This window comes from Diabrotica undecimpunctata, chromosome 6 (assembly GCF_040954645.1).
Source record: "Diabrotica undecimpunctata isolate CICGRU chromosome 6, icDiaUnde3, whole genome shotgun sequence".
Taxonomy (NCBI): Eukaryota; Metazoa; Arthropoda; class Insecta; order Coleoptera; family Chrysomelidae; genus Diabrotica; species Diabrotica undecimpunctata.
In genome coordinates this window covers 111,859,667-111,876,468 of record NC_092808.1, presented here as the reverse complement: position 1 = coordinate 111,876,468, position 16,802 = coordinate 111,859,667, and the positions used below count along the sequence as shown (strand labels likewise).

Genomic DNA, 16,802 nt, shown 5'->3' with positions numbered 1-16,802 from the left:
TTTCCTACAGAATTTTGGGAGTATGAAGGGCGAAACATGGTGTTATAATGATACAGACGTATTCTTTAATAGTATGTGAGCAAAATGAGACTGTTTTTAAAATGACCATTTTTCGAATTCGCCCTTACTCCTCCAAGCTCCTGGAGAAGCTGACATGACTATATTGGGAGTCTGGAATACCAGTTCCTAAGAAAAATATGCGTGATAATAATTTGAGACCAAGATTAGTAATAATTTTTTAAATAGTATGATGGTGGATAGTCAGAAAACATTAGACATAACTGACAAAAGTAATCTTTTGGCTACAGAAATTCATGCTTTAATAACATTATCCAAAATTTGTTTGCTTGAAAGGTAGATGCAGACTCATCATTAGAGATTATTGCTGAGAACAGTATGTTTTTACATTGTAATAGTATTCCTAGTGATATGGCATATATTATAAGTTTATAGTATCAACTTTCAGAAAAATTATTGTTTCATCTAAATCTGTAATTGTTTGTGGATCCAGTATCATTCATCCTTGTCCCTGTCAAATTTAATGACTTTACATTGTACAGATAAGCGCATTGACAGGTTTTTTAAGCCAGACAAATAAAATAGAAATCAAATTGTACATTCAAATTCTAAACTGACTGCTTAACTCATTGGGAGGAAAACTACTATATTTTTAATGCTAGGGGCAACTGGTTGCACGAATCTTGTGCAACAGTTTTTTGCAAAACATTATGTTACACAACTCAGTCAATCTCAGCACTGATGGCATGGCAGGCCATTACAAAAACTGAATTTTAGAACTGCTTCGTGACTCACGGTACTAATGGGCGTGTGTTTCTGGGACCGATGGCTTTAGCAGGGTGGCGGCATAGTTAAATTAGAAATTGAAAATGTCTGATATCCGTGCTGGGATCGAACCTGAGCCGTCCAACGTGGTAAGCTAGTAGCCACTGAGCTATGGCAGCCACTCTTTACTTCAAACTATGCCATAAGCAGGATGACAAGAATAAAGCACAACCAGTAGAATACCATAGTCAGGTATTTCAATGGCATACCCTAGCTCCTCATGACCTCTTACAGTATATAAAGAACATTTTATCATGGCTTTATCTAAAATAGTGGAATTTTGATGTTACGTTATTGATTAATCTTTCAAATATTTAATTTATCATGGCTTTATCTAAAATAGTGGAATTTTGATGTTACGTTATTGATTAATCTTTCAAAAGTAACCACATAAAAAATAATAAAGAAAGTTATTTTAAGCTAAGGTATATTAGACCAAAATTGCTCAATCATTATTCCTAATTATAAAATTTCTTTGCCAATTTGTGTCAAATATACTTAAAATTATCAAATTTATAGGGAAAAAATTACAAAAAAATTATCTTGAATATCAAACAAGTGGAGAAATGTAAATTGTTATAAACCTTAATTTTTAGGAAAGCAATAACTGTTTACTCTGTGTAACAATATTAACGGACTTGTACATTCAAAAATGCAACAACAGTTATTCAAAATTAAATTTGAGATAAGAACATTCAGTCTAAGATTTCAATGCCCGTGCAGGAAATATAGGAAATGACGGGGTAGGTAGACTATTTCTCCTACCTAAACCTGATCTCGTCGAGATCAAAAGGATATTCGATGATGCCTGTAGTGGGCACCCTCACACGTAAGATGTCCTGCTCTGTAGGCAAGTAGGACCGCGCCGCTACTCTATCTATCTCTTCCAGATAGCTGTAAACGTACAGTTGTAGATCTTCTATTTTGTTTATTTTTAAAGAGGTATAATATTCCAGAAAACAGATAAATTTTTAATTAATTTCTTAATATTGTAAAAATATAAGGAGAATCTACTAATATTATATTTCATCATACATTAAACATATCACATTGTATTCTTAGGAAACCATCTTGTCAAGAAATAAAATGTACAGTTAATTTGGGACTAGTTGAGGATGTAACCATGCAAATTTTATGAAAAAATTAAATGAAACTTTCATTCATTTGGGCTCAGACAATAAAAAAGAGCTTGATGTGAAAGGAAAAATCATAGCTGTCTAATGGTAATTCTTTCTTTCTTTCTTTCATTCTCCCCTTCCTTTTACCCTAATAGGGTGTCGGATTTGGGCTAGCTATTTTAATTTCCATTTACCCACCTCTTCCATTCTTTTCTGTTTCCTGCCATTATTTTCAGTTCCTCGAGTGATTTTTGTTTAAGTTTTCCCGCCTCTACTACTTGCTGTATCCATTTTTTTCTTGGTCTGCCTCTTTTTCTTTTTCCAATGTTTTTTGCTTCATAAATTTTTCTTGTTATTCTATTGGATTGCATCCTCATCATATGCCCATACCAGTTCATTTGTCTCTTTCTAATGGTAATTAAAAACAAATATAATTGGAAATTTAAGGACATTAGTAAGTAAAATGACCCAAAACAGCTCATAGATTGAAATTGATTTGTAAAATAATGATGTAAAATTTATTTTAAAAAAAATGCCATATGCCATTAAAAATGCTTTGTTATAAATAATATGTCATAACTTGATAGTAAAGATTGCTATTAATAGTTCAGGTACAAAAAGATTGTTATCACGAGTTCTGGAATATTGTTAAACCTTATAATATACAATGCAGTTTGTATATATATATATATATATATATATATATATATATATATATATATATAAACTATATAATATATACAGGACTGCTTATATTTCATCTGTTTAAGGAATATATTATCAATAAGTTTTGTGAATTAACTGTTGATAAATCTATCCTTATAAAAATGTGTCCAAATGTATTTATCAATTTCTGCATATATTTTTACGCATTTAATAGTCATGAAGATAGGAGATTATTGGTATATTCTGATAGCATACTACGAATTATTTTATTAATCTAGTAAATTTTTTAAATATCTGAAATTATCTTATGGGAAGAGAAAATTGAGATACGTAATAATAATAACTATAAGAACTAAAATAAGATTTCATTTAAAAATCTTATACAGATATTTGAAGGTTCTTAAAGGTATTTGAGGGGTAATTGATGACAAATCCGTGAAAACATACAGCTGATTTTAAAAAATCTTAAAAAACTGTTGTAAAATATGAAAACTCAGAATCACTGTAAATATAATTAGTAATTGGAAACATAAAAAATAGGAAATGATAATTTGACCACAGTATTTTTTAATGAATACAAAGTTTATTTTAATAACCTGGAATATTAATGGAATATAGAGTAGATTGAATATTATTTAAAAGGATACTTCCTGTAAATTCGCTACACAACACTTTTTGGATATTTTTTTTTGCTTACAAAATATACCAATACTATAAAAATAACCAGTTTTTATCCAAATGAAAGACTTATTGGAAAAACTGGTTAAAACAAAGTTCTTTGTTAGACTTTTTTGTTTTGTTATAATATACTTTATTACTTATTTAATAATTCTATAAACAAAAATTGCCACTACAGACTGAATAAACATATCTTTTTCAAAATTTTTCATCAGAGATAATTTAAAAAAAATATATACACCTTGTCCTTTTCATGTTGGTTGTAATTAAAAGTATGGGAGCAATCATATACACTACCCTCGTAAGCCAAACGCAGTATTTACACAAGATATGAAACAGAGAAAAATTAGATTGACTTTGCAAAGCTGTCATCATTTCAAAAGTTACTCACATGTGAAGGTTTTTTTTTAGTAAGTCTGAATTTATGAAAAACTCAGTGTTTGGTAAACATACACAATATTTCATATTTATCAATAAAAAAACAGATACTGCGTTAGTGGTAACAATTTGAGAATTCGCCTTAGGTGGTTTGCTAGAAACAAGTGGCAAATTACATAAAAAATGGTTACTGTAATAATTTGCATTTTTTAGGAACAATGCATAAGGAGTTGAAGAGAACTAATAATAATACTGATTTAAATGAACATTTATAATATTCAAATCAGTTTGAAAGAGTAAATACTTAAACAGATAGGAAAATATTGTTAAATAGAAATATTTTTTTAAACAGCAAAATAGTTTTACACATGTTTTAAACAAGTTGTTATTGTTACATATTTTTTATCTTTCGTTTTTCACTCATGCACAGGTAAATTAATCCAAAAGTTTTTTCTGTTTTCTGGAATAACTGGATAAGTTGCTTCAATAAGTTTCTTTTTTTGAAATCCCATTGGTTTAGGTAGTGATGGAGATAGATGTCTTGTAATACAAACACTTTTTTTCTGACAAAGTGTACTTGAACCATGTTCTTGATCTTTTTTCAATTTAATTTGTAAGGTATAATAATTAATCCATTGATAAAAATCTGAAATATTCATTTGTTTCACTTCTATAGATTTCCTTGAAGTCTGGACTGCATTGCAAAAGTTTTGGAAGACAAAGGTTTTACCGTGTTTTCTTAGAGATTGTACCACATTATGATGCAAGCTATCTGCCGATATAAATGTATGGCCAACTTCAAAGTAGTTGAGGGTGATTTTCAGCTTTAATTTCAGGAGAATTTACAACCAATACAAGAAAACTATACCAACACCAGGTTTTATTTTGACTGGAGCTTTCCTTTTTTTCGACCACTGATTGCCTTATGCCATACAACAGCAAGAAGTACTTTGATTTCCTAATGGAACAAAACTTTCGTGGTATGTTGTTAACCTCTGCGTAAACAAGACCTCTTTACAGGTTTCCAAATGTGCCAACATTATTATCTTCTGCAAGTCTGCAGAAACGTAGACTCTGTTTTTTCAGGGTTTGAGCTCTGATTTTGATAAAGTCATTCCATTCATTCCATTATTCTTCTTTTTCGTGAATCACCCTTTTTAGTCACCTTTATTTTATTTTTTATGCCTTCAGGCATATATTCACAAATTAATCTGCTGCATATGGATACTAGAAGTCATCTCAGAGGATTGGAAATTAAAAATTGTACTTCTTATGTACAAGAAGGGAAACAAAAGACTCTGTGAATATTATAGAGGCATAACACTTTTAAATGTCATCTGTAAGATATTAACAGGAATTATACACCATCGACTGAAGCTAGTTTCAGCAGAAATAATAGGTGAATACAACTGTGGTTTCAGAATAAAAATATCAACTGTATACCAAAATACATATGTAAGAGATATATACAAGAAAAATGTTTTGAATATAATGTGTACTTACAACCTATATATCAATTTCAAACAGGCATTCGATGGAATGTGCAAACAATAGATGTTAAAGCAATTATTCATGATAGGTATACCCAAAGTTAGTTAAACTTATACAAATGATCTAGGGTTGTTCAAAGGGAGCTGCACATAAATGGGGATTAAATAGACATTTAGATATTGAAAATGGAGTTAGGCAAGATGATGCATGATCAATAGTACTTTTTAATCTACTGGCCGAAATATTAACGAAAGAAAACAAAATATATGAAAAGCACAAAATCTGATTTTGAAACATTTAATGAAAAGCAAATTACTGAATCAATTGTATAAGCTAAGATTCTACAAATAGTTATTAGATCTGTAGTCACATATGGATGCAAAATGTAGACTCTCTCAAGTACTGATGAAAATCCACTGAGTATCTTTGAGCACAAAACACTAATAAAGATATTTGGACCATCCCATTGTATCAATGGACTATCTCAAGCACTGATGAAAATCAACTGAGAATATTTGAGCACAAAATACTAAGAAAGTTATTTGGACCATCCCATTGTAGCAATGATACATGAAAAATTAAAATGAACCACAAGCTAGATGAATCAATGTTGAGCGCAAATTTCTAAAGTCACAAAGACTAAACAGGCTGGATCATACCGAAAGAATGCTGGATAATGAAGCTGTAAAATTAATCCAGAGATGGAAAACTCAAGGAAAAATAACACAAGAAAGGGCCTGTAAATGATATATGGATTATATAGAGGAGCTCCTTAAAGCCATGAACATCAACTAGTGAAGAAGGAAAGTAAATGATATGGCAGAAAGGAAGAATATTGTTAAACAGGTCAAAACTCATAAAGAAGAGAAAGACAATATGTAAGTTAGTGGCACATATTTGTATAATAATTATAATGAATGACAAAGGACCCCAGCGCTTTTCTTATATAAAAGTGGTTTCAGTTAAAACTGTGGGGTTTTAGGTTGGTTGAAACTTTGCATCCTGACCATTCTGAACATAAGTTATCATTGCACCAAGACTTAGAAATCAATTGTTTCTGAGTACAAAGGTTTAAAGTGTTGGTTTTTAGCCCTTTTAAATAATACAATATTTAGAAAATATACAGAGTTTTAGTAAATGCATGCCACTAACTTCAGGGGGTGACACTGAATGAAAAATAATGACAGTTTTCTATAAAAACGTATGCCCAGATGTGATTCCTTTTCCGATATATGGAGTGTTGAAATTTTTCTTACAAACTAACGATTTAGTTATTGCCCTGAATCTGGTTGAGATATTCAAATGAAATTTGGTGGGTTTTAAGAGTTGGTTATTGTGCATTTTTGGAATACAATTAGGAATTTTATATTCATCATTGGCGCAGACAGGTAATGGTCTTAATTGTTTTAAAGAAAAAAATGGTATCCCACTTTGATTTTTCAAATAAAAAAATCAGTTTTATATTCTTTGTTTTAATTTGGGACAAAAAATAAACAATCTTAACGCGATTTTTCATGGCTCTAATACATTCTCAAGAACTATCTAATACAATAACATTAAACCAAAACAATAACAGAAAATACCCCTAATAAAATTTTAAATAGACGGAAAGCTACAAAAATTTTTCAAAAATCATCTCCCTGGAACGTGACACGACACAAAATGCAACTCTTAGCCTTATTGGTTGTCGTAGTCATGCAAATATTCCTAGTGTATTATTTAAAAAAAAATTCCTTTATAAAAGGTATATTAATGTAAAAACCATATCAGGCTACATCACAGTGCTATCCTAAAATAAGTATAACCACTTTAATTAAAGCAAATGTGACAGTTAAATAAGTATAATAAGTTAAATAAAAGAAGTAAATAAGCAAATACCAGGAATATTTACATGAATACGACAACCAATGGAGCTAGGAGTTGCAACTTATGCCATATTTCAGGGAGGTAATTTTGAACATTTTTTGTAGCTGTGCGCCTATTTAAAATTATATTAGTGGTACTTTCTGTTATTGTTCTGGTTTAATGTTATTGTATTAGATAGTTCTGGAGAATGTATTAAAGGAATAAAAATTATACATTAAGATGTTTTATTTTTGTTTTTGTATAGATGTTGTTTACACACAGTGCCTGATATGAAAAAAAAAGGAGAAAGATTTTTTGACAAATATTAAATGAAGAATTTAAAAATGATTTTTTAATTTGAAGAATCTCAGTGGCATTTTTTTTCCTTTCTTTAAAAAAATTAAGACCATTACCTGTATGAGCGCTAATAATGAAAATCAAATTCCAAGTTGTTTGTAAAAAATGCACAATAACCAACTATTAAAACCCACCAAATTCCATTTGCATATTTCAAACAATTTCAGGGCAATAAATAAATCAGTAGCTGTAGGAAAAATTTTAATACCCTGTATCTCAGAAAAGCCAGTATTTACAGGCAAACTTTTATACAGCAAACTGACATTATTTTTCAATTAGAATTATTCGATGAAGTTGGTTGGAGGTATTTACTAATACTCTGTATATTTTACAAATATGTATTATTCACAAGGACTAAAAACTGACACACACAAATTTAACTGAGACATAAGAGAAAATATATAACATTATATAATCAGACATGTCTATGTTGATATCAATTTTAATAGTGTTGCTTAGTGAAGAAATGATAACCTTGATGGTATAGTAATTAGTCAATAATTGCAGTCTTTAACCATTACCATGTCTTTAAGTCAAAAATATTTTAATTAGGGTTAACAATTGTATGCATGCTTGACTGAAAATAAAGATAAATTTGAAATATTGATAAATATACTACTACAATTTATGGTTAAGGAATGGTATAAATCTTCATCAATTTTATTTTAATTTAAAAAAATAGTTTTTCCAACACTGAGTGGCAATTTTTGGTTTGAAGAAATGGCAGTTGTGAGACTTACTATTTGGCAGAATCTGTAAGTTGGTACTCCCTGCGCCGATCATAGCATTCTTGAATACCTGCATCAGCCCAGAGATCCTTAATAGCCTCAACATATGGACTCTCAAAAGTAGTCACAGTTTCATAGTCAATGCCTTTAATCAGTTCTGCTTTTTCCTGAAATAGCAAAAAAAAAACAAATAAAAGTAGTGGAGGAAAAATAAAATAGCGATTTGTTTCTTCAACTCTTTACATACTATGACAACCATAGCTTGATCCAGGCAACCATCAATCTCTTACTGTTTTTTTTTTCAATAATTCAGTCAATACATTTAAAAAACAAAATTCTGTATATGATTTGAAACTACCATTTTCTAAAGAAGTGTTGTAAAAACAATAAGTTATATTAATATTAGTTTGTTTTTCGTTCTCGCAAATATTGGCTTGGATTTTATGTGACAGACTGTACTTCTTGCCTGTAGGATATTTGTGTTATAAATACTTTATAGTAGGGCCTTGGGTTATAACTGACGCTGTACTGTCGACACTTTTAGATAAAGATTGGTTCAAGTCAAAGTAATCGCAGATGTGATTGTGTGTCTCAAGTTGATAGCCGAACGTGCGGCTGTGTACGGTAATTTGGTACCTACGCTCTCTTACTCTCAAAAATGCAGTGAAAAAATGCATTTAGTTTTCGCTATATTCGCGCGCCCCAAAAACACTATGTAAATATTCTGTATGATTTGTAAATATTCTCTAGTTATTAAATGTGTATTATCGATTGATTACACTTTATCTCTCGCTAAGTACAACCCGATCCAATCAAACACATAAGGAATCATCGCCGAGAAGTCTGCTTACATATATCAAAGGAATATCGTTAACAGTCCGTGGTCCTAAAATATTTGGTACTGTACCCAATGGGGAAAGTAATTCAATAAACTTTCCCCCAAAAACTGGTGGGGATCAGACAAAGTTCCAACACCAAGTATGCAGCGATAATGTGGGATTACTTTTTTCAAAACTAATTTTAATTAGGAAACATTCCAATCTGTTGATCTTAACAGAAATACTAGATATGTTTAGTTTCATGTGCCCTTGCTTGTGATTCACGGTAAGCTAAAGGAAATAATGACAAAAAAATACACACATCTGCAAAGTTTGCTCAACCAAGTGAATTTCATAATTTTATCAAAATTTATCCCACCCCTATAAAGTAGGTAAGGATTTAAAAAATGCGTCCAAAATGATTTAAGTGAACAACATACATGATCCTTTGAGTTTCGTTTTGCATTAGTTTTGTTTATTCATTTTGTTTTATACATATGATTTGTTTATTTCATTTAATTAAATACAAAGAAGTGTTCTTGACTAAATTTTGTTTCATTTACCATATTATCTGCGGATTATTTATTCATGTCTGTCAACTTACCATTGTATTATCTCCCGAACATGATAATTGTTTTCATGCCAAATAGTATTAACTCCACGTTTTTTCAAAAAATTAAAGAGCCGAAAAAATTACAAATACAGTAATATATAATATCAATTATACCCATCAAATAGTATCCATCACATATTTGAAGAAAAACAAATAAAAATTTAATTTAAAATTTACTGTTTATATTTCTTTTAAACTGCTCTCTTTTAAAACTTCAATTTTTTGAGTTAATATAGTTTAGCTCCGAGGTACAGATATGTAAATTAACAACTGTTAAGAAAAAGATAAGCAGAATGTTGCCTGTTGAACAAAGAGTTGGTATACAATATCTACATTTCTAATTTAGAAGTAAAAATACATGTATATATATATATATATATATATATATATATATATATATATATATATATATATATATATATATATATATATGTAAATATAAAAAAAAACGTACTACCTGATTGGAGGAATCACCATATTGTATTTTAAGGAGGTCCATAGCTTTAATCATACTTTGCATGGCCATAAATATGTTTTGGTAGACAAGTTTGATAAAACCTCTTTTATCTTCATCTGAGTAACCTGCACCATGGATAATTCGCATTTGCTTGATGAAAGTGGACTTGCCGGACTCACCAGTTCCTAAAACCAAATGATGTATTAATAGAATATAAATTATGTTTAATTACATTAGGAAAAGAGCAGTACCATGGAGAACAGTACCATTGTTAAAAATGTTTGAAAATTTAAAATGTAGGAGACCACATGTTTGAAGCATGTTAAATATATGGTCTCATCACCGCATTATAGAGTTTTATAATTTTGCTTATTCTGAAGTTATTGCTATTTCTAATAACCAAACCAAAGGCACGATAGTCTCTGTTAGTTATTTCACAAAAGTATATATTGAACTTAATGTTTGTTTGAAATTTAACTCCAAGATTCTTCATAACACTCACTCTCTCCACTCAATCACCATTAATATAATAATCCTCAATAACACTATTAAGTTTTCGAGTATTTTAAACTACTGCACACTTTTTAACATTACTTGATCATTTTCAAATTGTTGAACCATTGAATAACTGACCTTAGATCATCCTGCAATTTAACAGCATTTTCTTATTAGAGATTGTTTTAAAAAGTTGAAAATCATCTGCATACATTAAGCTGTTACAAGATTTAATACAGTCTAGTAAGTCGTTAATAAATAAAATAAAGAGTGGTGGTCCAAGTTTGCTCCCCTGTGGAACTGCTAAGGATGACACATATTGGTGAGAAAGGCACTACTTTTTACCTTTTACCATATTCTTCCTATCTGACAAATAAGATTTTAATAAATTAAAAGTTTTTCTTGAGAAACCAAACTGTACCAGTTTATTTAAAGAATACAGTGATTGACGTTATCAAATGATTTTTCGCAATCAGTATACAGAACATCCAACTGCTCCCTTGCCTCAATAGCCTTAGAGAAAATGTTCAGAGAAAACACAGAGATTTGTTACTGCTAATTTGTCACTTACAAAATCATGCTAGAATTTGCTAATTTAACTCTTAACATGATTATATATCATCATAAATACAAGATAGACTGGCTGCTGCAATACAATCGTGTTCCCCAGTATGATAGAAAAAAAACTGTTGTAAAGCCATCCTTGCATCTCTGTCTAATGGGCCGGGTTTATCGACCACGTGACCTTATCATTGGTCATTTTAGGTCACGTTGTCGATAAACCTGGCAAATTAGAAAGAGATGTAGGGACTGCTTTGTATCAGTTTTCTCTGTTGCACTGGGGGGAATAGGCTAGTATTGCAACGATCAGTCTATGTTGTATTATATGTCTATGATAATGCCATTTCAGAGATGACATAACCGGGAACAAAAACTTTGGTTAAGTATACATTTTACTGAATTTGTATTTTAATCTTTTTTGAAAACGATTTCCGAAGTGAAAATGTGGTTTTTTCCTGATTTTTAAAAATATAATTAATGAGAACACTGGAATTAAACCTTAAGAGACCTAGCCGCAAGAGACCTAACCATGTGAGTCATAGGAGACATGAAGGATAGAACAGATCCTCACTAGTCTTTCACCAAATTAAATGAGAATAAATTCAAATTCATTTATTGTAATTTTGTCAGTAGCCTAACACACGTCAAAATAAAAGCAGAACAATAGTTCTATTGAAAAGTTTTCAATTCTAATTACTTAAAAACACATATCAGTTTCAGCTAAAATAGTTTAAAATTGAAATTTCAGATACTCATCACTACTGTAAAATATATTTTTTATTAAAATTTCCTTAATTTTACTTTTAAACTGTGTTGTGGGAAGATCCTTTAAGTTATCACGCAATTTGTTCTAAAATTTAATTGCCCAATATCCTGATCCAGTTCGACACTTCTTTATCCTCGAGTAGGCTGGAACAAGATCACCCCTGTGTCTAGTGTTATGATCATGCATCTCTTCATGAGTCCCCCCCGCTCCTCTTAACAAACATAAGATTTTCATAGATATACAAGGAGGACACATAAGAATTGGAACTTTTGATAAATTGAATTGAATGAACTAAGAATGCTTTTGATAAATTTCGTGGTAACAATATGTATTAAACAAAATATGCAAAGGATTAAATGTCATTTTAAAGCTGAAGACAGGTAAACTATATGGAAAAGTGGGACAATTTTACTCATAAAGCATAGAAAATCCCTTAAAATACGGGTTTGCAAAGTTATTTTTGTTAATTCTTTGGTTAATTATTGCAAAAATAGCTTCAAAAATTGATTTTTTGAAAATTATGACAACTTTCTAAACATTCAAAAAAAAACTTTAATTTTGCGTGATAACAGAGACAATATCACCTAATGGTTATTTCAAAATTGAAATTGTTTATCCCAAAAGGCTTTTATCTACAACGTAATTATGCATAAACTATTAGATCTACATCAATTCTGAAAGCACAATTAAAATATGTCAGATGCAATAACATATAGGAAGCAATGGTGTAGCTAGGGTGGGGCGGGATGGTCGACCCGCCCTGGTTGTCACCCGTTCGGGGGCGACACCGGAGTTTATAAACAATGAGCAATTTAAAACGAACCACTTTCACCAATAAAAGTTTAGAAGAAAAAAAATTAAAAACCATTCCTTTAAAAAGGAGTCGCCAAAGATAAAGGGTTTAAAAGCGAAGCGATTTTACTATTTCAAAAACTGAATTCATAAATTCATAAATAAAACTCGCAATATGTCCGGTTCGAATAAACGAAAATTGATGTTTTTAGGTCCCTCGTGACATAGATTATAAAAATGCATTTAGTCAATTTGTGATTTGTTTATTTAACAGAGTAATTTGTTTAAACAATTTATTTATTAAAATAGATACCCATTTATTTTACAAAATTTTACTTTTCTCTTAGTAGAAAAAGTTTTTAAATAATAAGCAACTTTAACATTTATTTATTATAGTTATAAATAATACCATTTAACAATAAATTATACAAAAATTAATTTTTTATTTGAAAATCAAATCGATATTTGTTAATTTTTCTTGAATTAAGCTTATTATTTTTACAATTACTTTTTCTCAAAAACATTACAAATATATTTTACACAGATTAATTGTTACAAGCTTTGTATAATTATAAACAAAAATTATGGAATTAGTCTGTACATATAATTAACATATTGCAATTTACATACTTAAGTTTACTATTTTTATTTATAATTATACAAAGTTTATAGTAAGTAATTTGTTTAAAATATGTTTGTAATATTTTTCAGTCAAGAAAAGTAGTTCTAAAATAATAAGCATAATTGAAAAAATAACACATAGATTGGATTTTCAAATAAAAAATAATTTTTTGTAAAATGGAAAGGGTGGACGCCAAAATTATATAAATTCAGACAAATTCACACAAAGAAATTCGCCAGAAAATTAAGAAAGCAAAAGAACGTTGGATGGTGGAAAGGTGCAACGAAATATAACAATTGCAGGAAAAAGGAGATAGTTTTGGACTACATAAGAAGATCAAAGAAATATCGAATATACACAAAAGCCACCACAGAACAAGAATACGCAACGACAGAAACGAATACATAGAGTCAGAAGAGGAAATAGCAATGGCGTGGAAAGAATACGCAGAAAGACTTTTTAATGAGGAAAGACCAACACAACCAACGCGCAAACTTCCTTCCGAAAACTTATCAGGGCCATCAATAATGCGAAGTGAAATAGAATATGCAGTTAGAACCACAAAGATGCATAAAGCAACAGGTCCAGATGAAATTAATATAGAAGCAATAAAACTACTAGACGAGGAGAATATCGAAATCTTGGTAAAGCTGTTCAATAGAATTTATGATACTGGTTACATTCCGTGAGAATGGCTGCAGTCATCCTTTGTGATGATCCCAAAAACAACTAATGCCACAAAATGCAATGAACACCGCTTAATCAGTTTAATGAGTCATTTAAGGGAGGACTAGGAACAAGAGAGGCAATTTTATGTTTGAACACCTTAATACAAAACTGTTTAGATCAACGAAAAGATGTCTACCTCACCTTCATCGACTACGAGAAGGCATTTGACAATGTTAAACATGATATCATGATGGAACTACTACATAGGGCCAACATGGACCAGAAGGAGATCAGAATTATTCAGAATCTATACTGGAACCAAATGGCAAAGGTGAAAAAGGAAAGCAAAGGAAAATATATTTGCGGAAGCATTAGAAGACACGGAATTAGGCATTAAGGTGAACAGCATACCAATTAGCAACCTATGCTATGCGGACGACACAGTGATTATAACTGATAATTTGGAAGATCAGCAGTTATTACTTGATAGGGTGAATAGCATAGGTAAAAAATATGGCCTCAAAATCAACATTTTGAAAACGAAATATATGGTCATTAGCAGAAACCCTCCAGAAAACCCGATAATATGCATAGGTGACGATCGCATAAAACGCGTGAAAACTTTTAAATACCTTGGCACCACAATCAATGACCAATCGGATCCACAACAAGAGATAAAAACCCGAATACAAATGGCAAGACAAGCTTTTGTGAAATTCAGACCGCTCCTATGTAATCAAAACCTAAATTTCGAAATACGCTACAGAATGGTCAAGTGCTACATATGGTCCATCTTGCTTTATGGCATGGAAACGTGGACTTTGAAAAAAACATCTATCAACAAACTTGAAGCATTTGAAATGTGGTCATTGAGAAGAATGATGCGCATACCTTGGGTGGATAGAGTTCGAAACGATGACGTCCTTAAGAGAGCCGGCGTGGAAAGAGAACTCTTTGAATTAATTAAAAAACGCAAGATTGGTTACCTTGGGCACATATTGAGAGGAGCAAAATATGAAATACCACAGTTAATCCTACAAGGGAAGATCGAAGGTAGGAGAGGAGTCGGCCGCAAACAATTATCCTGGTTAAGGAATATTAAAGAATGGACAGGAATACACAATACAGGCGAGCTGTGTCACGCCGCCAAGAACAGAATTCTAGTAATGAGATAGTCGCCTACGCACTTTGGTGTATGGCATGTTAAGAAGAAGAAGAAGAAGAAGAAGAAGACAAATTCAGAGATTTGGACGGGTTTTCTGATTTATTGAAAAGTAAAACAACCTTTTTCGACGTTTCTCTGCATAAAGTGTGTATATTCATAATAACGCAGGAATATAAAAATGTCTTTCCAATTCGTAAGCATAAAAATTAAGTATATTTTATACATATTTCGATGGTCAAATTCATTACTGGAATATTTCCAAAATCGTGTAATTTGAACAAAGTATGTAGAATGGTTAAATATTAAAGACTTTCTGAATCACTTATTAAAATTTAAAATTAGAGAAAATTGCGAAAACACACCGCAACTGTCAAATAAGTGTTACCAATTTATGCCAAAATATCACCTTTGTTCGATTACAGCTACAGTGTGTTCCGAACAAATGTTCTTCATAAAAACGCTTTATAATGCATTTATACAAATTAAATGAAACATATTATTGTGTATTTCTTTACGTTAACATTAATAGAAATCTTTAAATCGTATATAATAAAATATGTCTAGTGGCTGTAATGCCAGTGTACTCAGCAAAGTGATTCTAAAAAAGAACACACATACCGCGCCTAAATAGTTCGTGCAATATGAAAGTCAATATTAAAAAAATATTTACAGAGAGAAAACTTGAATTCCCCATGTATATTCTTTAAATTTAATCTAATTTCTTTAAATAGAAAATAAAGAAAATCCTAAATTTGATAATGCTGTAATACATTTTTATGAACCATAAAAGAATATTAATCTCAATAAACTTAAAGAATTAATTTTTTAAATTAAACTCTTATATAAAACATATAAGTTGGATTATGTAAATATATGATAAAAATTAATCAAGTAATCAATATTTTGTAATACATGATTGCTATTCTGTACATTCTCCACAACTTTTAGATTGTCTTTATTTAAATAGTAAAAAATAAAGTTTTGACTACTAACTTGTTTGTTTCTCTTACTGGAAATATTACTTATAATTATTATAAATTGCATACCACAGTATAATACCAAACAATATAGAGGCATAAAGAAGGACAGTCCAAATGGGCGATTTGGTTACAGTTATTATATTTCAAAACAATCCTTAAGAGGGCGACTGCATAAACTAAGATGTGGCCGTCGTCTTAAAACCATCATGAAAGAAGGTTATAGGGGGAAGTAGGAAAGGAGTAGGAACAGAGCTATTTATTTAACTTAAGAATCCACGCGTAATCAAATTTTGATTTCATTGATTTGCAAACTGTTTTTTTTTTCATAAAATGTTTATTTTTAATATATTAAATTGTTAAATTTTTAATTTTAAAACTTTAAAAGGTATGAAATTTACAATATTCAAAGTATTTATTTTTTTTATTACATGTAAATAAAATTTTATAGCTTTGAATTAAAAATAGGTTTGTTCCAACACTACGAAAAACCAAAACTTCCTGTCCAAAAATTTACGAAACATTTTAAAAAAGTTTCAAAATTCAAAATTGATCAATCAAAAATTTCATTTTCTCAGGACTTTTCATTAAACTTTTTAGACTATTTTCGAAATTATTTCATTGAACAATTGTCCTATGTTTGTCCTATTGAAATAACTCTGTTACGAGGGGCTGATAGTATTCTCCTGAAGTCTCTTTTTATCCTCGGGTGTTGCTGATTTGGTTTTATTGCCTTTTTGCCTTTTTTCTCATCTTTCTTTGT

At 30.2% G+C, this 16,802-nt stretch overlaps 1 protein-coding gene across 8 annotated transcripts in view; it reads right to left on the bottom strand.

Annotated features, from left to right (window-relative positions):
• The window catches only part of Galphaq (G protein alpha q subunit), a 69,509-nt gene that overhangs the window by 40,154 nt on the left and 12,553 nt on the right, over positions 1–16,802 (bottom strand). For 3 of the 8 annotated variants that reach the window (XM_072535140.1, XM_072535141.1, XM_072535139.1), the window contains exons 2-4: positions 9,993–10,177; positions 8,117–8,271; positions 1,609–1,737 (exon numbers count right to left, since the gene is read on the bottom strand). In XM_072535140.1, the coding sequence (XP_072391241.1) occupies positions 1,609–1,737; positions 8,117–8,271; positions 9,993–10,177 (469 nt within the window). Of the gene's footprint in view, positions 1–1,608; positions 1,738–8,116; positions 8,272–9,989; positions 10,178–16,802 lie in introns of all 8 variants that reach the window. The other 5 variants (XM_072535135.1, XM_072535134.1, XM_072535138.1 and 2 more) reach the window with 3 other exon arrangements.